Consider the following 22,782-nt stretch of genomic DNA (forward strand, 5'->3'; position numbering starts at 1 on the left):
GGGAAGCATTATTTTTCCTCTTTCTTTTTGTCTGTGCATTATTACAGCTTACCTCATAAATTTCTGGGATTTCTATTCTATTCGATTTCTAGTTTATCAAAAAATTTCAAAGGTACAGATATAGGACCTCAAATTGCTGGTGCTATGACCAAATAAAATTTATTTCAGGTGTTCGAATTTCAGCTATTGGTGATCACACTCATTAATTCATGGTCCTTAGTTGTTAAAAAGTTAAAAAAAACTTTTGTAGTGTACTTCAGGAATTCAGAAACATTTCATCATTAACAGCCATTTGAATCCTAAATCATTGGCTGTAGAGAAAAAAATACCAGCATCTTGACTTTCATTAAATAGTCACTTCTCATCTCCTGAAGTATGTCTGATACACCCCTCATGGTTTATATGAAAGGCAGTCATTTTCATTTTCTTCAGTTTAGTAACAAGCTTTGAAAGAATGTTCTAAATCAGTCTTATGAAGTTTGATTTGTTCCTACACGTTATACAAACCATCGGTCCTTTACATGAGGAATTGCTTTCAGCACCAGCTGGAACTCGGTCATAAGATTCTGTAACAAGATAGTTAAGCAGTAACTGCTTGTCCGATAGTCGGGAATCCCGCCCAACTGGACGTAAACATTCCACTTTGCTTTCAACTGCCATTGTGTACAGACGTTCTCTCTCTGCCTGCTCCTGTCATGAGATTACCCATTCTTTCCTGTTTTCCCTTTTCTGTCATAATTGTGTTTGTTTGCCTAATATTTGTGTGTTCGTATGTTCAGTATGCAAGCCCACCAATCAGATAAGCCCTCTTGCCCCCATCTATGCAGTAATTATGCCCTGGAGTAGGGTGCAGGAAATGTGGAGCTTTTTGCTCCAGTATTGATGTGGACCCTCACGCCCTCTGTGCGAGATGCCAAGGGCGTGAATGCAATAAATTGGACACCTGTGACACTTGTATCTCTTGGTCAGAGGAGCAGTGGGAGAGATACGAGGGAAGGAAGAAGCCACGTAAGTCTGCCAAGGCGTTATCGAAGAGTTCTCCCTCAACTCCTTTGGTGACTGATACGTCGTCTTCTTTCCTTCACCCACGTAAACTCCCCCATCTCGCTCTTTCCCCTTTGGGGGACATGTCTCTCTCCGTTTCTTCGATCAACCTGTCGAGTGCAGAAGACGGAGGGAAACATGATGACTTGGAGTTGTACTCGGGAACTTCTGTTCGCTCAGTTGGGGATCCTTCCCCCTCTGGGTGAACAGGAACTCCACCTATTAACCGGACTTTGCTCTTTCAGGTTTGTCTGACTTCATGGGTGGGGACCTGTGGCAGATATGGCTGATGCTCAATCTTCCTGGCACTCCTTTAATGTGGGGACTACTTCATCATCTAGCAGCAACCCCAGTGACCCATGGAGAGGAGGCAAGGACAACAACAACCATTTTCAACACCTTGGTATACAGCACCACCACACCTGGAGTACACTACATGTTATGTCAGTAATCCCATCTGCTGTGGTGTAATCATAGTGTCGCATACCTTGAGAGTGTAATATCTTCCACCTCCTCCTCCTCCAGGTTATGTCGTCCTCGCTCCTTCACCAGACTTCGAGTGCCCAAAGAGTTCGCCACAAGACTTCCCTCCTGTCTCCATCGTCATACCTGTTGCCCCTGTCCCTGCCCGTGGAAGCGTTGCTGCATCTTCAGTTCCTCCTTCACAGGCCGTGCTGGAGCCTGCTGATTCGGCAGCCACTGCAGCCCCGTCCTGGGTGGGGGATCTTTCTGCTGTCCTGAAGAAGCTGGTGGAGAGGAAGTCTAAGAAGAAGAGGAAAGTGCCATTGTCGTCTTCTGCCGCCTCCTCCACTTCTCCTTCCGAGGCTGCCCAGCTGAAGAAGAAGAAGGTGGTCCCGCACCCCGCCCCCGCCCCCCCCCCCCCAAAAAAGTCTCTCGTTCAGGGACTTCTTAAGGGCCTGTCTCATTGTCCCGGTGAGACAGGCGGGCCTTCTGCTGCTCCTCCCCTTCCTTCGGGAACAGGAACCGCCCTACCTTCCCCAGGGAAGAGCAAGGCAGGGACCTTAGAGGTACCAGCTGTTGCCAGTACATCTGCTCCCGGATTAGAGGTTCCACCTCTGGACTGGGAACCGTCTTTGGTTCTGGCCAGCGAGTTTCTCTGAGTGTACGGTCACCTGCTGGTGACCATGCAGCTAGAGTCCAGAGTGCTGAGTGCGCTTACCGCCAGGACTCCGGCACGGGGCAGAAGGATGGTGGAGTCACCCAGGTGACTCACCTAACCAGTGATCGTTCACGTAACGATCATCCAGTTCCCAGGGTTGACGTGACGGTGCCACAGGATGTGCACGAGGTGAGACTGACAGGTCCCCCCAGTCTCCGGGAGCAGCTGAAGCTGCTTCTGGGACTGTGATGCATCAAGACGACGGTGCTCGTTCTCGCCACATTGGTGGACGCTACCGGTTGCCCGACCATCGATCACAACAGGGTCATTAGAAGGTCTGGGCAGCCGGTAGCAGTTCCCCTGACGCAAGTGATCGACGCTACCGTCCTTGGACCAACGCTTCTCCTCAGGGAGACTGCTTGTCTAGACCTGCAGACCGGTCATCACTGCGGGTTGGTGATCGCCTGCAGCCCTCTCCGTCCACCGGTTCTGCCGGTAGACAGAGCGGGAGCGTCAGATCTGTCTCACCTGTCCCTTCAACTTCCTTGGGATACACCAGGAGGAGTGAGGCGACTAAGGGGTACCATGAGGAGTTGCTCCTCACAGTCCGTCCATGAGAGCGTATGTGCGGTTCAGTCTAGGACCCAGGAGGTCATACGCTCAAGTGATCAGAGGAGATCAAAGGGGGCCTGACGAGGTTCTTCCTTCTGAAGGAAGAGTGTCTCGGGAGGGGCTCGGCCTGGATGGACTTGACGGTCCGTCGCCTCAGGACGCAGTCACTCCCGAGATATAGAGGTCATTGCACTGATTTGTCAGCACAATGACCTCAGGGAAGGATCAATGGTTGCCCCTTCTGACTGTCCATCGCAGTTAAAGTCGTTCTAAGGTCCAAAGAAGGAACCCAGAGTGTCTGTAGGGCTCCCATGGTCCTCCTTGGCTGACGGTGTGCTGGACTAGGTGAACACTCTTGTCTCAGGACAAGAAGCTTTGCTTAGGTTCAGCAGGTCAGACAAGTTGCTTCCCCCTCCTATGCCTTGTCAGTGGCGCTTCTACGTGCCTTCATCTAACCCTTTGCCAACCAAACAGGTTGACCCGGAGCTAGCCCGTCTAACTCTGGGCTTGCCTCCACAACACCTGCTGTCAGAGAACCCCTGGTTCACACAGCAAGAGGCAATGGCCTTGGAGTCTACTGCTATGGCAGCCTTCCAGGCCGTCTCCTGGCTGGATCTGTGGTCCCTCACAGTATCCAGGGTCACAGCTTCTTCGGGACCAGTAGCTCCCGTAGAAGACTCAGCTTTCAGGAGACTTTGTCAGTCTGGAGGTAGGACTATCTCCTACCTGGCCCACCAGACTGCTAACCTGTGGGCTAACCTGGTACTTAGGAGGAGGGACACTGTCCTGAATCTGGTAACCAGGTCGGCTGGTCCAGAGTTGGCATTGGGTCTCAGGAATGGACCGTTGCTGGGTTCCTCCTCTATATCTTCCCTAGAGAGATGGTGGATGCTGCGGTGGAGAAATGGAGAGCTGAAGACAGCGACCGTTTGGTACACCAGGCAGTTACAAAGACGTCTGGGCCAAATCGTTCAACTGCGGCTAGGCTTTGGAGCTTAGCTAGCTTTTCCTCCGCCCCCAAGACTTCTGTACCGTCGAAGGGGGCGCGGGGAAAGACCCAGCCTTCCTCCTTCGAAAGGGGAAGAAGGGGAAACGCTAGGGACGGCATTCTCCCTCGCCTGCTGCCAAAAGTGGGGGTGTGCCTGGCGAGCCATTGGGCAACATGGCAGCGCTACGGAGCCAAGACCTGAGTAGTAGATGTCCTTCGGGAGGGATATCTTTTCCCCTTTGAGTCGAGGCCACCCCTCACTTTTCATCCAGTCCATCACCAGGCACGTTCTTGGTTCTGCCTGGGACGTAGCACTCAAGGAAGAAGTTCAGACGATGTTGAGGAAGGGAGCTGTAGAAATCATGTGAGAACCATCACCGGGGTTCTACAGCCGACTTTTCCTGGTGGAGAAGTCTACAGGGGCCTGGAGACCGGTGATAGATCTCTCTCCTCTGAACCAATTCATTCGCCAGACTCGGTTCATGATGGAAACGGCACGTTCTGTGCTCGATTCTATCAGGGAGAATGATTTCATGCTTTCGGTGGACCTGAAGGACGCATATTTTCAAATACCCATCCATATCCATCGGCCCTCCAGAAAGTACCTACAAGATGGTGTTCCAATTCAGGGCACTTTGTTTCGGACTCTCAACCGCCTCTCAGGTGAGCACGCGAGTGTTCACTCTGGTGTCGGCTTGGGCCCATTCAGTCAGGATACATCTTTTGAGGTATCTTGACGATTGGCTGGTCCTGGCGAGCTCTCACTCATAGTTGCTACAGGACAGGGATCGCCTTCTCGACTTTTGTCGCAATCTAGGGATCGTGATAAATTTCGAAAAGTCGGATCTCGAGCCCAAGCAGAGGATAAAGTACCTGGGAATGCTGATCGATACGGAAGCAGCACGAGTTTTACCTGCAAACTCGCAGATCAGCAGGTTCAGGGAGGCTGCTCGACAGTTTCTGTCACGACAGGAACAGCCAACTCAGCTTTGGCAGGTTGTGATCGGTCACCTGTCATCATTAGAGAAGCTAATCCCTCATAGGCGTCTTCACCAGCGGTCTCTGCAATGGAGACCGAAGGAGTGTTGGTCACAGGTGCGGGATCCGCAATCCTTCCTTGTTCCTCTCACAGAGGAAGTAATGGAGGATTTAGCTTGGTGGCTGGACGACAGGAATCTCTTAATAGGAGTGCAGTTGCACACTCCCCCTCCGGAGATGCTTCTGTTCTCGGATGCATCAACTGAGGGTTGGAGTGCACACCTGGAGGAGTTGCTGGTTTCAGGTGTGTGGAATCGACATGACGAGCACCTTCACCTCAACGTTCTGAAACTCAAGGCAGTGTTTCTGGCGCTCCAAGAACTCTAGGAATGGGTGATGGGACACTGTGGTGTTGATGAGCGACAACACCATGGTAGTGGCGTACGTCAACAAACAGAGGCCTAGTGTCCCTCCCGTTGCATCAGTTGACAGTGCAAGTGCATGAGTGGGCAGCAGCTCACTCAGTAGTGCTGTCAGCCAGGTACATTCCAGGCGAGAGGAATGTAGTGGCAGAATAGCTCAGCCGCCAGAATCAGGTGATTGGGACAGATTGGTCTCTATACCCAGACGTGGCAAAAAAGCTGTTCAACCTGTGGGGGCATCCAGTGGTGGATCTGTTTGCCACTCGGCACAACAGAAAGCTCCCGATTTTCTTCTCTGTCGTGCCGGACACATGGGCAGCTGCAGAGGACGCATTCCAACACCCGTGGGACAACCTCGAAGTGTACGCCTTTCCCCCGTTCTGTCTGATTCGCAAGGTGATCAGCAGGGAGCAACCTTTGGATGATTCTAGTGGCTCCCAAATGACCTCAGGCTGTTTGGTATCTGGACCTGCTGGCTCTTCTCTCAGAGGCACCACTGGAGATTCTGCCCATGGCACAACCTGCTATGTCAACTGCACATGGAACGGTACCACCAGGCAGTACATTCCGTGTGTCTTCGCAGCTGGTGGATATCCACCATCTCTTGAGAGTGAGAGGCTTTTCTCGCTGAGCAGCAACAGAGATGGCGGGATACCTCAGACAGTCCTCTGCAGCAGTATACCAGGGAAAGTGGTCCGTCTTCTGTGGTTGGTATTGTAGACGTGGTCTCTCTCCGCTCAAAGCCACTCTTCAGCAGGTAGCAGATTTCCTAGTCTTTCTTCGCCGAGAGAAGCTCCTCTCTGTTTCTGCAGTTAAATGATGTAGAGCCGCTTTGGCTTTAGTCCTTAAGCTGTGAGGGGTGGATATTTCCTCTTCCATGGAAATATCCCTCCTTATGAGGAGCTTCGAGAGGTCTTGCCCACCCAGGGAACTTAGGCCCACTGAGTGAGACATGACTCTCATCTTAAGGAGTTTGACTTGTAGACCCTACGAGCCTCTCTGGGAGTCATTAGACAGGGATCTGACACTCAAGACTGTCTTTCTGCTGGCCCTGGCATCGGCGAAGAGAGTAGGGGAACTTCATGGTCTCTCTTATAATGTTAAACACTCGAAGGGATGGGGATCGGTTACGCTCAATTTCGTCCTGGATTTTGTAGCAAAGACTCAGAATCCTTCAGTCCCTGATGATAGGTTCAAGCCCTTTATGATCCCTTCCCTAGAGGACTTTACTGGTAACGATGCAGAAGAGATATTACTTTGTCCTCTTAGAGTGCTACAGCGCTATCTGAAGAGAACTCGCCATCTCAGGCCTGAGTGTCGACGCCTCTTCGTTAGCACTGCGGTAACCAAGAAAGAAGTGTCCAAGAACACTATTTCTTTTTGGCCTTGTGAGGTGATCAGGAAAGCGAACGACTCCGAAAGGAGTTTCGACACCGGTACCTTTCGTCCGAGCGCCCACGAAAATAGAGGTATTGGTCCTACCCTTGCGTTCCGCAAGAACTTGTCGGTTGCACAGGTGCTGAAGGCAGGGGTGTGGTCCAACCAGACCACCCTCACCTCCTCCTACCTTCAGGATATTGCCCACAGGTCCTTGGACACTTTTCTTGCGACCTGTGGTGGCTGCTCAACAAGTTGTGTAGCTTACCCAGCTCCTCTAACGGGACAAGGTTGTATCTTGTCCTTGTGGTAACCGTATGAATGGAGAGCAAATGAGAGTGTGACTGGCTTCTCTTCCTTCTTTCTTCTCTCTTCCTTCGGGCAGAGAGTGGCAATCGTCACATGCTGGAGAGGGCAATAGATGCAGGTAAGCTATGTGACTGAGCTCCATTCTTTTCCTTTCATTATGGATAGAAGCATATATCTGTCCCTTCCCTAACAAGGGGGGAAGCGGACAGCAGTAAGAGACAAACCTAATACTATATGTTTGGCCTCTTACTTCCGACTATAAGTTCTTGTTTTCTATTCATAAGAGGCTACGCATGCCTCCCTCTTATGATTTGGTCCAGAGGTCTGCCCATTGGTCTTGCAGTAATCTCACTCCAATCATTTGGACAGAAGCAAGGATCCTCCCATTGCTCTTACAACTAAGGAGGAATCTTGGTTGGGCAAACACCAGTATGTTTACAAGACTCAGACTCCTCCCACCAATCAGTGAGTCTTCCTTATGTAAAGGACCGACGGTTTGTATAACATGTAGGAACAAATCACAATTATTAAAAGTAAATTGTATTTTTCCTAACTATACAAACCTGAGGTCCTTTACATTTATGCCCACCTCATGCCGCCTCTCAATCTGTTCCTGGGTCTAACTACCTTGTTATAGAATCTTATGACAGAGTTCCAGCTGGTGCTGGAAGTAATTTCTTATGTAAAGGACCTCAGGTTTGTATAGTTAGGAAAAATACAATTTACTTTCAAAAATTGTGATTTTTAACTGCTTTGGTAGACATTGAAGAAGTGGCTGTCCTTATGTCCAGGCTAGACCTAGTAAGAGGTTATAGTAGTGAGCTTGAAGCCGTATCTTGTTCTTTGGCTTTGCTCTAGTGGCATACTCTCTTTTCGTCATTGCCCTTCCCAGATTTGTGACAGTGCCTAATTTAACTGCTTAGGTAGCAGTGGAAGAAAGGCTGTCTTATGTGAAATAATGGCTGTCTTATTCTAGTCAGAACTTCATTATGGAAGAGTTATGGGAGTTCCATTTGACAACGTCTTTGAGAGAGAGAGAGAGAGAGAGAGAGAGAGAGAGAGAGAGAGAAATTGGTGGATAGATGGTTAACGATTGAATTGGCTGTTGGTGAGTTCTGGGTTGTCTGCTGGTGCAGTTGGTGCTAGTTGTTGGGATCAGAGTTTTGTGGCAGTCTAGTCAGTCTTTAGGCAGAGCCTGTGAAGATCAGTAGTGTCGGCAGCAGTCTGTGAAAAGTATTGAAGGCATTGAAAGTCAGTTAAGTTGTGTGTTATTGACTTGTTGTTTAGTTGTTGTTGAGTTTGATGTTGTTTGCTTTGGAGTTGGTGTACCTGTGTTGTTAGGTTTGTTGTGCTTGTGATTTCCTGTTGGGTTGTATGTGAGTTGTTATAGTTCAGGGTTGTTATTGTTTGGGGCTGTTGTGGTTTCTTGGTGTGGTTGTGAGGAGTTGAGGGTTGTTTGTTGGTGAGCTGTTGTGATTCCTTGGTGTTGTTAGTGGGTTTGTGTGTTGCCTTTTGTGTTAGTGATTGTTTATTTGTTGTGGTTGTGGTCCTTGGTTTTAGTGTTGTGGGGTTGTGGTCCTTGGTTGTTGTTGTGTTGTTGTTTTTTGTGTATTGGTTTGTGATGGTTATTAGTGTCTCAGCAACCTCGACCAGCGGACAGCACAGCATAGCCCTGAGTATCTGGAGTTGGGCGAGTACATGTGTTTGTGTTTTTTTGTTGTGTGTGTAGGTAGGTCAATTGTCCTGCGTGTATTCCGTAGTGTAAAGAGGAAAGTGTGGCTGAGGGTGAGTTTGGCAGCCGGATTGGTTAAGTTTATGTGGGGGGATTTTGCCACTCGGTTTTTGGGCTTGTGATCCTGCCACACCATAAGGGTTTACCTGGACAGTTATAAACCTAAAAGGAGAAGTTAAGAATTTATCGTAAGTGATAGAAGGCCAAACACTCCCAAGATCCAAGATGGCTAAAGTCTATGCAAACGCATTTGATTCCCCGAGTGTTTCCCAAGTTTGGAAATATCATGATGGCTTGCGTACTGTAAACATTTCCTTATTTCCTCTCAAACCTCCTTCTAGAGAAGGTTGTCTTGCAGCTCAGGGGAGTTATAACTGTTTTTGCCTCATAATTTGTGTATGAATGTTCATTTTTAAAATGAGGTCTTAAGCCCTTAAACCTTTTGTTGCAGCAGGGACTTTCTCCTGAACCAAATATGATAGTAGCCTTGCTTTCTATCTTATTGTTAGTAGTTAGAAATCCCACTGTTGAATTTTGGGAGCGTGAAGGTACAGTTTTGGTGCATAGGCGCACATTTATCTGATAGTGGTAGTCTTTTTAATTTTGGACTGTCAGTTATGAGCTTTTCACTTGGGCACAAGAATTGCCAGTGCTTGATGAGATAGTCCTTTTTTTCCCCTGTAAGGATCCTCTGACAAGTCTCGCTACGACCTTACACCCTGTTGTGGTTCTATCTGGCAACATTACTTACTAGTAAGGATCACATATCAGGCAGGAATATTGAGAAGCTTTTTCTCCCCTTTTGAAAAAAACTTTTAGTTAGCTTGGCTTAACCCAGTTTCTCTGGCTTTACTACCCACCATCTTTATTCAATGTGGTAGGCAGCTAACTTTAACAGCAGGTAAGATTCAATCAAAATAATAATTTTCATGACAAAATTATTAGGATACTTACCTACTGTTAAAGTGGAAGACCGCCCAGCTTCCCCACATCTTTGTGGGTGGGCATGATGAAATAAAAGAACATGAACACTGCAGCACCATCTGGTGGGAAAACAGATGACTTCAGTGACAGTCCGGGTGGGTTAGCCAAGTGTATTTTGAATTTTTAAGTGCCAATTACACCAAAAGTGCAGAGGTAAAGCTAACTTTAACAGAAGGTAAGTAACCAAATAATTAATTTTATTATGAAAATGAGCTTACTGTTGTCATTGATTTTATCATTATTGATTGTTCTTTTGATTTTTAATATGTTGTTGTTGTTTTGAGTATTTATTAGGTTTGTTAGTTTTCATTCTATTTGGGACATTGAGCTGAACCCTGGACCTGCTGCTCATTACTATCATAACCGGAAGAAAATCACAGAGTACTTCTTTTTTATATTTTGAAGCCTAAGGTCAAATTTTCTTAGATCTCCAGACTTGTGCTTGTAACTGCAATTTAATGTTTTCATTTGACACTAACCCTGACTTTATCATTGTAACATCCCACATGTGCAAGGTATGGCTGACTAACACACAGTCCTGATACCTATTTATAGTCAGAAAACATGGAGTGTATATACTGTTTACTGCAATACAAATATTTATGATTTTGCATATGATGGTTTCTTGGAGAGGATTAGTAAGGCCGTCACAGGGTTAAAAAAGCTTCATTCATTGTTTGTCGAGACTGCGATGCAAAGCTCAGCATGTGGCTTAATTTAAAGTTTCACAGATCAGCATGCCTGGTCTGCTCTTAGGATTTGTCTATCCTCAGATTTTGTCCAGCTCATTGAGGAAGCCATGTGAAAATCTACTATGTAAATTGGTGTTTTTTTTTTTTTTTTTTTTTTTTTTTTTTTTTTAAGAAAATAATAAATGGTTGCATGTCATCACCTTTTAACAGCAGAATTATTATATTACTTTAGAAGTATAAAACAGTTCTCACAGCATACTTTTCTAGAACTTTTTTTTTTTGTCCTATTAGATTTGGTTTTGCTGCTTCTGTTTTAGAGACATGGTCTGTTATTTACCATTTTCACAAAAATATCAGTAACTTTCGATTATTATGCAATGTAAAAACGCCATACAAACTGTCAACCATTACAAAATAAATATCTTAATAAACCACTTTTTTCTTGAAATGGGACCCCTGTCATTTGGTAAATAAAAACAAAGATAAAATGTATGTTCATATTTTCCTTGATCATATTACAATATCAGTGAATCAATAAGACCCCTAAAAAGTTCATATGCTCCCATGCACAGAGTTGCTATTTGACCAGTAATGATCCAACAAAGTATCCCCACCATCTAGAAAATATTAACATTTACAAATAAAAAATAAGTCATCCTTGCTTCAAAAATGAAAGTCTGTTAAGCACAAAGATTAGCCATCATATTCAACATCTGACAGAACCAAAATTCAAAATGCCTTTTAAATTCATAACATCCCAAAATTAAAAGGTTTCAGCATAACTGCAGATCCTAAAAATCTCTACCTCACAAAATAAATTCAGCTGTTCGTTCTTTTTCAAAATGGTTCCAAAATCAATTTTAACAGAAAACTTTTAAGAAATAATTACTTCTTTTTCTTTTTACTCTTTCTGGGTTGCTTACAATTGCCTTTGTTTAAAGGAATATTAAGGCTGGGAAATTCCTCTGTAGGAACACCATCCTGTGGACATTCAAATGTTACAGTTTTTGACTCCAGTTTAACTTCATTAGATTTTGCTAAAAGATTTTTATTTTTCACATCAACTTCATTACTGTCTGTCATACCACATTCTTCTGTACCTACGACCTTGATATTGCTCTTCTTCTTTACATCCTTAATTTCACAAGAAGCCCCTTGTTTCTGATCCTGAAAAGAAAGATTAAAAATGCTTGTAACTTTGATGATAATTATACGTATTTACAAAATTTACAAACATACCAAGAATTGTTTTATTTTCAATTCTCCACCAACACAACTTGCAGATGTTTTCCTTAGAACTACAGATATTCCAGGAAATTGAATACAAATTACATTATTAATACAGGTTTTCCTTTAAATCAAGTAGCCTGGATTTACAAGCTTACTAAAGAGATTTAAAATCCATTTTCAAGTAAGGAGGTTGATTGTTGTAAAGCAAAATTATAATTAGTTTCTCCTGTACAATACCATTCTTTTGATTTATGTAGAAAGATGCACTAGTTTTGACAGCTCAGAGCACAAAGTAAGGTTGATGTATGAGGCTTGATTTTTACCCGAATGTAAGTGGAAATATACAAGACTTGGAAATTTATAACAACAACTATGTACTTGATTTTTCTTACTAAGGTAAGTCAGCAAAATTAGTCTTGTTAGTAAAACCTCATTTAAATGTAAAATCTTTTATTGAAGAAAGAAACTTAGATAATCTATATATTATGCCAAAACTGCTGACTTTTTTAATATTGCTTCACAGATCCATTATTTAGATTCTTTCCACAAGGTTACAAAATATTGATTACATGACTGTTTCCCAAAACATGACTTTGGAGGTGCAGTAATCTCGATACAGTAGCCCTTCCCATTCATGTTTGTCAACGACCATATTTAAGGGTAAATTAAAGCAGAATACTATTCTGCTTTAGTTTACCCTTAAATACGGTCATTGACAAACATGAACAGGAAGGGCTACTGTATCGAGATTACTGCACCTCCAAAGTCATGTTTAGGGAAACAATCATGTAATCAATATTTTGTAACTTTGTGGAAAGAATCTAAATAATGGATGTTTTGGCATAATATATAGATGATCTAAGTTTTCTTCTTCAATAAAAGATTTTATTTTCACTTACATTCAGGTAAAAATCAAGCCTCATACATCAATCTTACTTTGTGCTCTGAGCTGTCAAAACTAGTGCACCCTTAGAGCACAACCAGATATAAAGTTTTGGGAAAAAACTGCTTACATTGTTGGGCTCTCAAGCCATCACACAATCACCAACTTTCACCGTAACCCAAAAGCGCAAGATGATTAGCCAAAAGCACAAGAATTTTCATAGGCTATAGTATTTCATTTGTTGTAAAACCAAAACCATTTGTAAAAGTTAAACTCTTCAATATGTAATTAGTTTGTAAAATGTATTATTAACTTCTCAAGGAGTGAAGTTATGTCTGATGTAAATTACTACTTTTCAGGCCCTGCCTCAGCAGCATACATCCACCCACCCCCATTCACAACCCAGAGGCCTGGTTTTTCTGGGAGAAGACCATCTTAAGATCAAAAAGAAAATCATGTCCTCATGCTACAAAGCGAACACCTTCCTCAAGTTCCAGCCAGACAATGTTTTCGAGCAGATCACAGAGTGGCTGGCTGACCAATCGCATAAAAGGCCCACTGAAGGCACAACTGAAATTATCTTTCATTATGCCCCAGCCCTCACTGCTAGGAAATTCCTAGACAACATGGGAGCAGCAACAGGAGACCAGCAGCTGTCACACATACACAAACAACTACGGTTGTTGATAATTCCTGCTGCAGACGATCAACCAGAAACGACGTTAGATCTGGTGAGAGAAGTCTTCCTATCAAACCTGCATCACCAAACACTCGCTACAATAACCAACGCATGCCCCTCGTCGAGTTTCTAAGAATGTTGAAAGTAGTGCATACAGCCCAGACATCATTAGTACCCTCTTGACTACCTGTGGCAGCAGTAGTCGCCACACAGCAGCATCAAAGCAGAATAGATGAACACAATGAGGTAGACAAACTTGCCACTCCCAAGACTACAGGAGGGAGAAAAAACAAACATTGAACCAAAAGACAAGAGCATCCTAAGGGCCTATGTTTCTTCTACTGGAGATCGGGAAGCATGGGCCAAAAATGTGAAGCAGACCAGTTACCTTCTTCGAAGAAACTGGTCTGTCTTTTCCTGTCTTTCTGTTTCAAGTACAGAGACAGACAGAAACACTCAACATTCTTTAAAATCATTGATAAGACGCCAAACGCAATTCCTTGCAGAGACAGGCATGTGCAAGTCGCCTCAACCCCAACCCCAGCACTCTCCAGGTATCCACTGCGCTGAACAATAACCTTCATCATTCAGTGCCAAACCGTACACCTGAAAAGCCATCACGGCAGACGTTGCACAAGCACTACTTGGAGCAGATTTCCTGAAGGCCAAATATGTACTTGGATGTAATCAGACACCAGCTTGTTCCATCACTCTACTAGCAGCAGCAAAGAACAAGATGAGACCAGAGGTCTATCAACTCCTTCAAGAACTCCCTGAAATATTTCAAGATTACCTCCAACACAACCTTACCAGCCCCACAAAGCACACTTCAGACTTTGCCCCTAGACAAACTGATATACAGCAGTGCCTCAGGTTATGAAATTAATCTGTTCCGAAACAGCCTTTGTAACCTGATTTTTTCGTATCCAGAATTACGTTTTACATGTAAGTTGCCTAATCGTTCCAAGCCCTAAAATAACACCACAGTAAATTGTATAATAAAGCTAAATTGACCAATAAACAATGAAATAACAACAATTTGGACAATTCGATACCTAACCTAACCGTTACTGTACCTGTAAATAGTGTATTAGTATACAGGGTACAAGAAATACTATACGTACATATGCAGTCAAATGTGGAACCTTACCTTTTGAGTGAGGCAATCTCTGAAAGTGGCGACAGAGGAGGAGGACAAACAGCAGAAAACGTGAACACTTAAATTTACGAAACACATTAAAAAATGGCAGAAAACATTAACACAAAACTTTACGAAACACATTAACAAGTTAAAGGCAGAAAACATTAACACTTCCTGATTACCTCCGTCTTTGTCTCCATAGAAAGCATCCTCTTCTTTCTGTGAACTTTAGCAACATTCTTGGGACCCATGGCTAATAAAGTCAGTAATTAAGTTCACACACTACACGATAAAGTAACTTACAGTACAACGAAAACGAAATCACTAACACGAATTTACGTTAACAAACGAAATCTATGTGAACGAATGAATTCCATGTGTGTACGATAACGCTGCCGAAACTAAATGGTCGAGGAACTCCCTTATGTAGATGCATGATGGGATAGATGCTGACCAATAGGAGAGCAGGATCTTGCGGCAGTAACTAGCATCAGGAATCAATGGGAGAGCGGGAGGATGGTGGCTAGTCTACTGAGTTGGCGACGCGCAAGTTTTAAAATTGTTCTTGGCGTCCTGGGCAAATATCGGACTTTATAGTACACCCTTCCGCAACCTGAATTATTTTCGTACACAGAAGCAAAAAAATCTTCCATCTTTGCCTTCGTAACCTGGATTTTTCGTACGTGGGGACTTTCGTATGTAGAGGTATGACTGTACTCCAAAAATTTATTCCACGACATGGAACAGGCAGGAATTTACTAGAAAGCCTCCAGTCTATGGGCATCCCCCTTCACAAGTTACATAAAGCAGACTGTACATAGTGACCCTGCGATGACTACAGACAGCTCAATGTCAAGACTGTACCAGACAGGTAACCCCAGCCTAACATCACCGACATAGTGAACCAGTTGAAGAGTCAGAATGTGCACAAAAATCTGCCTCCTGAAGGGATACTATGAAATCCTGCTAACAGAAGAAGACAGAAAAAACACCCATCGTCAATCAGAAAAAAAGCCATCATCACCCCCTTCAGGAAATACACTTTCAACCACAGCTGTTTTAGCCTCCAATAAAAAGGAGCGACTTTCCAGCGACTCATGGACAAAATCCTTGGAGAATTTTACCCCACAGTACTGCATCTTGTGCCTCAAAAACATTCTAATTTTCAGGCTCTATAAACAGCACATTAAGGACAATTAAAGTCCTACCAAAATTAAGAGAAAACTGGCTAGTAGTCCAACAAGATAAATGTGCAAGGGGCCCAAGACACAATAGAATTTCTTGGCCGTCAAACTCCAGATAAAAAAAATAAGCCCCCTGGATGAAGATTCATGCTGTCACTAACTTCAACAAGCCAAAGACCATCAAATCCCTCCTAGAAATTTGCAGGCATGATAAATTACCACCATTATTAGTCTAACAAACAAGGTAAAGCTTTTCAATTAGCCAAAAAAAGCACTTTGTTCTGCAGTAACCTTAATTTTCCTTCTCTAACCCTGAACCTGACAACTGATGCTAGTAATAGCGATAGGCACAAAACTTGAACAGGACACAGGCATTATTCAGCCAAGAACTACTGCCAGCAGAACAAAAATACTCCACATTCAACTGCTAGCAGGCCATCCAACATTTCCAGCACATGCTTGAAGGATGACAGTTCATAGTGCATCCCTCGGCCAACACTTTTTTTTTTTTTTTTCCAGGCTGACTGTTGGTCAGCAGTGTCACTTGTCTGCATATAAGATATCTGAAGGGTTCCTCCAACACTGCAGATGCCATTTGCATAAACACGGTCAGCACCATCCAGATTGGGATATATCATGAGATTGCAGCAGGCCAGAAGGAGGACGTGGGCCTTCAGCAACTCTGACAGGATAATCCTGTCCTCATGGAGGGATTTTGCAACAGACTATGAAAACATGACAAGTGCCAGACATCCTTACCCCTATTTACCGTTGGCATTTAGGAAGAAAGCTTTCAACCTCAACCATGACCTATAACACCCATTAGGCTGCTCAACTGCCTATATCCTGTCACAAGCCATGACCACAGACATCAAGATAGGGCTAGATAATCTCTTCCCTGCCAAACATCCAAAGTCACAAAGCATACAGTCAGGGATAGGGAACTAAAGCACAATTGACTGTCAACTCGCCCACATTCACGTCGACATTGTGGACCCACCTACCACCCTCGACTGAAACACCAGATAGGTGGAGATGATAATCCTCAAGCAGTAGATGGCTGAAAATTGTGCAAGAGCGTTAATAAACTGGGTCATTGGCATGGAGTATCACAATACATCACCAGCAACCAGGGGAGCTAACTTCATGTTCTCCCTTGGAACTATCACCAGCAGTCTTGGAACAACAGTATATCGCCCACCTGCATCTCAATTGACAGACTAAAACCAGCATGCATTCCACGATTCATCTCCATAAGTTGCTTTTTGGGGAGGGGGAGTACTGTGGGGGGCCTAGTTGGGGCCTGCGGGCAACTGATTGCCAAAACAAGATCACCTACTTTCACCAGAAAACATGAGCCCAAGACGATCAGCCGAAGCTATCTTTTCCCGTGTTTTCAGAAGTTATAGTAATTCATTTGTAAAACCAAAACCATCTGTAAATGTAACTCTTCAAGCTATCGAACAATATGTAATGGAGAAATTTACTTATTTTGTACAAAAAATTATTAACCGTCTTCCAGATGAGAGATAACATGTCTGACTGTAACATGTTCCTTGCTCTGATGTTAGATACCACTGGTCTGTTCATATAAATGTCTTGTCAGAAATTTGTGAAAATACATTTGTAAGTACCCACACAGTCTCTTACTTGCCTTATCTCTATAATAGAATCTATACTAAGTAGAAGGAGTCTAATATGGTTTTTTGAGGAAATCCATCGAGAAAGTTAAAGAATTTTGGGCAAAAAAAATAGGTCACATACCATCTCTCCTTCTAAATTTGCATTGTCCTCATCACTATCTCCAGTCTCAATCTTACATGACTGTTTCTGTTGCTTTTCATCAGCTTGAATTTCTAGCCACAATTGTTCAAAGTGGTCTCCAACATTTTGCCTGTTTTCACGCCACAGCTCCTGGTGTTTCTCATATTCATCTATCTGTAATTCAAATATAAAAATATAATCAGAAGATAAATGAAAACTACTTCAAAGCACCATACAATATTTACAAATTTAGAGAGATCTGCATCTGGTAAAATAGTATATACTATTAAATTCTAGATATTGTAATAGATCATTCATAAATACAATACAGAATTTGAAAATATCACCTCATTCATAAGAATGTGCTTTTTCTAAATATACCCTTCAACCTCGTCTTCCAATGCATTACTATTAAGGAGGAAGGTTTGACCTGATAAATGCACCAGAGTTCCAGTATGTCAGAAAAGGGTAGAGAATATAATTTTTGCTTTTAACATCATTAGGAAAACAAAGATAAGAAAATGTTAATAATCATAATGTTTAATGAATTTAAGAGAGAATTAACCCGACAAAAAATTATTCAATAATCATTAAGAGCTAAGAAATTGTGAAGTTTCATAAACTAAAGGAAATATTACTGATCAACTATATCTTTGTGTAGTTTCATGTATCAAATTCTCACATGGCAAATATGATCAGTTACATAGCAAGCTACAACACACATCCAAAGGTTTGCCATATACAGTGGTACCTTGACCTACAAATTTAATTCATTCTGTGGCCGAACTCGTAGCTCAATTTACTTGCACATCAAATCAATTTCCTCCACTGAAAATACAAGCAGCCCTCAGTTAACAGCAGGGGTTCCGTTTCCCAGCTGATGCTGCAAACCAAAGGGGGGGGAGAAAATCAACAATAACAGCACTAGAAATCTGCTTAACGGGGGCGCTAACCAAATATCGGCACAGTTATCAGAGATTGGTGCTGCTGTTAACTAGAAATTGGTGCTGTTATCCAGAGATTGGTGCTGCTGTTAACTAGAAATTGGTGCTGTTATCCAGAGATTGGTGCTGCTGTTAACTAGAAATTGGCACTGCTAACCAGAGATCAGCACCAAAAATCCAGTTAACAGCTTCACTAGACAAACGCTGTAAAACCGGACAGCCATTAACTGATACCTCTGTTAACCGACGAGGGGGGGCTGCCTGTACTGAAATGCCCTTACTCTGTTCCAACTCTTAAATGCCACCCCATATTTTTATGTTTCATGTTATTAAACAAAGAAAATACATTTCTAAATAAATATTGTGTAAAAACAATAGAGAGTATGCAAAGATATAGTAAGGTTTTATACAGTGTACAGGTAAAGTTCAAGTTACGATAATTTGTCTTGCGATAATCCGATTTTACAAGAGAGAGGCCAAAGTACAACAGCCTAACTTTATCCAATCTTCTCGTTATATATTTCGTCTTGCGATAATCCGATTTTACAAGAGAGGCCAAATTACGACAGCCAAACTTTATCCAATCTTCTAGTTCTATAAGTTCAAAAACAGCAAAGGAGAATGATGAAAGTATTGTTTTAACATACTCGCTGCGCAAATTTGAACAGCCATGAGCAACTGAACGAGAAACAATTTTTTGCTAAGTACAACTGAACTGGATAATAACATCCGTCTGGCTTGTTTCAACCATCGTACGATAATAAACAATTACTGTAGTTCTGTTATAAATGATGTTATGTAGAATAGGACAGAGATATTTTCATGTAATAAATTTATCTGCCATACATCAAAGATCAACAAGGAAATATAATGCTAAATTTAAACCAAGTTGTAGCTGAAGCTGAGAAAACTGTTCCAGCTGCTAATGACTATTATCGTGCATCGGCAACAAAGATAAAACTCCCATAAGCTTACGCCGTCAAACACAACTGTAGATAAAATTGAGAAAAAATTATTTTAATCAAAACTACTGGGCTTGAAACAACAAATTTTACTGTTGTTTTCATACCGATAAAAGATACATAACTTTTGCTCGTATTACAATGAAATAAAGTGAAAATAGCGAACGGAATCATATAATTTTTTTACTCGATAAACTTGCCACCAACATAATCTCAATCACAATGAGATGTATTCAAGTCATTTTTCAACTTAAAAAAAAATTTTATAACAAAAAATGACCTTGTCTCATATAAGTCAAGTATCTAGATATTTGTTATGCTAACTAGAAGCAAGAAAATTTGCTCAGAATTGAGTTAAATATGGCGAAACAAACTTGTATTTGCCATCAGATGATTTCCAAAACAAAACATTGACTACCATGTTAGTCGTATTTTATAATACAATAATATGAGAGTACAGTCACCTCTCAATTAACACGTTTTCGATTTAATGCGAGCTAGAAAAATATTTTTTATTATTTAAAAAATGCAAAAATTTTGATTTAAAGCAAACTGGCACCTAAATGTTGTTTTCAAATCAGAAGACTGCCACAGACATAAACGAAGACATAGCACAGTATGTATTCTTTTAATAAAGCGAAAAACTTTTTTTATTAATAAAGCGAAAGATTGTTTATTTATTAATAAAGAAAAAAAAATTTGACACGAAACGAGAATCAGCTTTGTTCCGACATCAGTGTAACTGTCAGGCTGCTAATGGCTATGTATAATTTACACACAACGAATAACATGCATCTTTTCCATGAATCTTTTAAAAAGTTATACATTACTTCACTGTATCCAATAATATTGTATGTATTCTTATATTATTGTGTTATAAAATAATAACATTGCGGTCAATGTTTTGGTTTGGAAATCAGCTGATGGCAAATATGAGTTTATTTCACTGTATTTAACTCGGTTCTGTGAGAATTTTCGTGCTTATAGTTAGCATAAACGAATATCTAGATACTTTACTTATTTGGGTCAAGGTCATTTTTCGTTATACAACGAATTTCTAAGTCGAAATATGGCTTGAATAAGTCTCGTGAACTAAATTTTTTTTTTTTCATTAAAAAATTGCATTGGGAACATGATTATTTGGTAAGAAAAAAAATTATTCCGTTCACTTTACAGTATTTATCTTTTATTTGTGTGAAAACAACAGTAAAATTTGTTGTTTCAAGCCCAGTAGTTTTGATTAAAATTATTCTCTTGATTTTATCTGCAGTTGTAAATAATGGCATAACTTTACTGGAGTTTTATCCCTGTTGCCAATGCACGATAACAGTCATTAGCAGCTTGAGCAGTTTCCTCAGCTTCAACTAAAACTTGGTTTAAATTTAACAGCATATTTCCTTGCTGATCTTTGATCTATAGCAAATAAAAGTTATTACATAAAACGATATCAGTCCTATTCTACATAACACTGTTTATAACATAACTATGGTAATTGTTTACTATCGTACGATGGTTGAAATACAAGCCAAACAGATATTGCTGTTATCCAATTTGGTTGTACTTCTCAAAAAAGCACAGAGTTCCCCAAGTCCAGGAAACGTAATCCCCCTTATTTCTGTCATTTTATATGGGAAAAATGTTTAAATAACATGTTTTTAATTAACGCGAGCTCTCCAGGAACATAACCCTCGTGTTAATTGAGATGTTACTGTACATACAATATTATTGGATACAGTGAAGTAATGAACAACTTTTTAAAAGATTCATGGAAAAGATGCGTATTTACTTTTTCTTCTTTGCTTATCTTAATATCGTCACTATGCCATCTAGGTAGCAGCGGCAACTCGAGCTCATACCTCAATTTTTTGCTTGTGTAACAAAGCAAAAAACTGACTGAGTGACGACTTGAACCTTGGAAAACTCTTACGTTAATTCACTCGTAGGTCAGGGTACCACTGTACATGTACACATAGGTAAGGTAACTTTTCTAGCATAAACATCAGCCAGAGATGCTAAGAATGTGTACCACGAGAGCTGAGAAAGCTGAGTGAGACCGATGAAATTCTGCAAACTTAACTAGCCATTAAATTATTTCATAGTACATCTAAAACTTGACAGGACCTTTTCCTTCTGGGAAGGTTGGAATAACCAGTGTCTCCCTGTAGATGTGTGTTTCTAGCATTGATGAAAATCTAATCCAGTTACAGAAAGGAACCTTTCATTTTATTATTTCTTAATTCATCTCCCATTGATAATATGAACTCCTTTACCGACAGATACTTTTTTTTTTTTTTTTATTTGGCTGAATTTGAGTCAGTGGTTCTGGAGAATTTGAAAACGTGAAAAATGTTTTCACACTAAGAAATATACATATATATATGTACCATATTAACATAAGTATATCAGAAAAGCTTACATGAGCTTTCTGCACACCTTGGTGAGTTATTGAATTTATAAACAAGGGTGACAAATTACAATCATTTTGTTTCTTGCAAGAACTCTACAAAAGCATACCAATCTTTCCTTTACCTTACCTAACTTGACTGAATTATTTGGCTACTAATGTTTTAGGAGCTTTCCTAAACTTGACATCTAGTCAAAATGTACAACCTCAACAAAACACATGAATGGAACAAACAGAAACAAATACCTTTCTTGTGACAACCGACTGTTGGTATGAAACAATGATGTAACTAGGCATATGGCCTAACTAACAAACAAGGGTGTCTTTGATGCCTCCAATAAAGTTAACCAGAATGCCAATATGTGACTGACAATCAAAATCCCTAATCTAGACCAAACCCAAAGACTAAAAGAACAAGGAGGGGATGAGGGAGAGTGGGATCAAGCTTGAAGACATGACATCCTTGCCTCTTAAAGGTTAACAATACAAAATATGGAAGGAAGAAGAAAAATCCAAAGTTTAGGAGCCATAGGTATAAACAAGAGAACTATTTTCTATGGAATTTCCATTAGGATGCATTGTGTAAAGAAAAATGACAAATTTTTGCTATATTTACACAAGTCATCAATTTTTCTCATGTTGCATACAACATTCTGTTTACTGTTGCAACAGTAATAGGAAACTGCAAAGACAAACATCATTTATCTGACAGGGAATCAGATATATTTTCTATGCAAGAGACAGAATTAAAGTATACAAATATAAAAAATGTGGGTCATACTTAATTACAAACCAATGACTTCCTTTGCAAAGTCTCAATAACCTACATAAAGTCTCAAATGACAGTCCATTACTGTTTTGTAAAACTCATCTATAATAGCTTTAGTTTGCTGTTTTTATCACTGCTTACCTGCAATAATCACTAGGTAGGCAACAAGTACAATGACTATTCCTGTCATTTTCCTTAAATCTCTGCCATCCTGTAAAACTAATGTTACACTGAAATAGGTTCATCACAAAACTTGTGCACCCATATAAAATTACAATAACCAATAGTTTCAAAAGAAGCCCAAATCTGACAAAACTGATATATCTATAGGAAAACTAGACTACAGCTAAATAGCATGCACAAGGTATCCATAAAGCACCATCTTAGGGATATCCATCAACATCACAATGTTAAGAATACACATTATGGTCTGGAAGATGCAAAATAAAGATCTTTAGACATGCTTGGCATTATGCCCAAAATAACTGAGAGTGATTGAACAAAATAAAGTTAATGGCTAGATACAAAATGGTGAAAAAGTAAGTAATAATCCTTTCCTGTTAG

General features: G+C 41.3%; 1 protein-coding gene across 1 annotated transcript in view; it reads right to left on the minus strand.

Annotated features, from left to right (window-relative positions):
• Positions 1-10,741: 10,741 nt before the first annotated feature.
• Positions 10,742-22,782, minus strand: part of LOC135222055 (serine/threonine-protein kinase RIO3-like) — a gene marked incomplete at its 5' end in the record, with an annotated part of 40,140 nt that continues 28,099 nt past the window's right edge. The window contains 2 exon segments of the mRNA XM_064260197.1: positions 10,742-11,425; positions 17,140-17,313. Of these exon segments, the coding sequence (XP_064116267.1) occupies positions 11,144-11,425; positions 17,140-17,313 (456 nt within the window).

Source organism: Macrobrachium nipponense, chromosome 3 (assembly GCF_015104395.2).
Source record: "Macrobrachium nipponense isolate FS-2020 chromosome 3, ASM1510439v2, whole genome shotgun sequence".
NCBI classification, from domain to species: Eukaryota; Metazoa; Arthropoda; class Malacostraca; order Decapoda; family Palaemonidae; genus Macrobrachium; species Macrobrachium nipponense.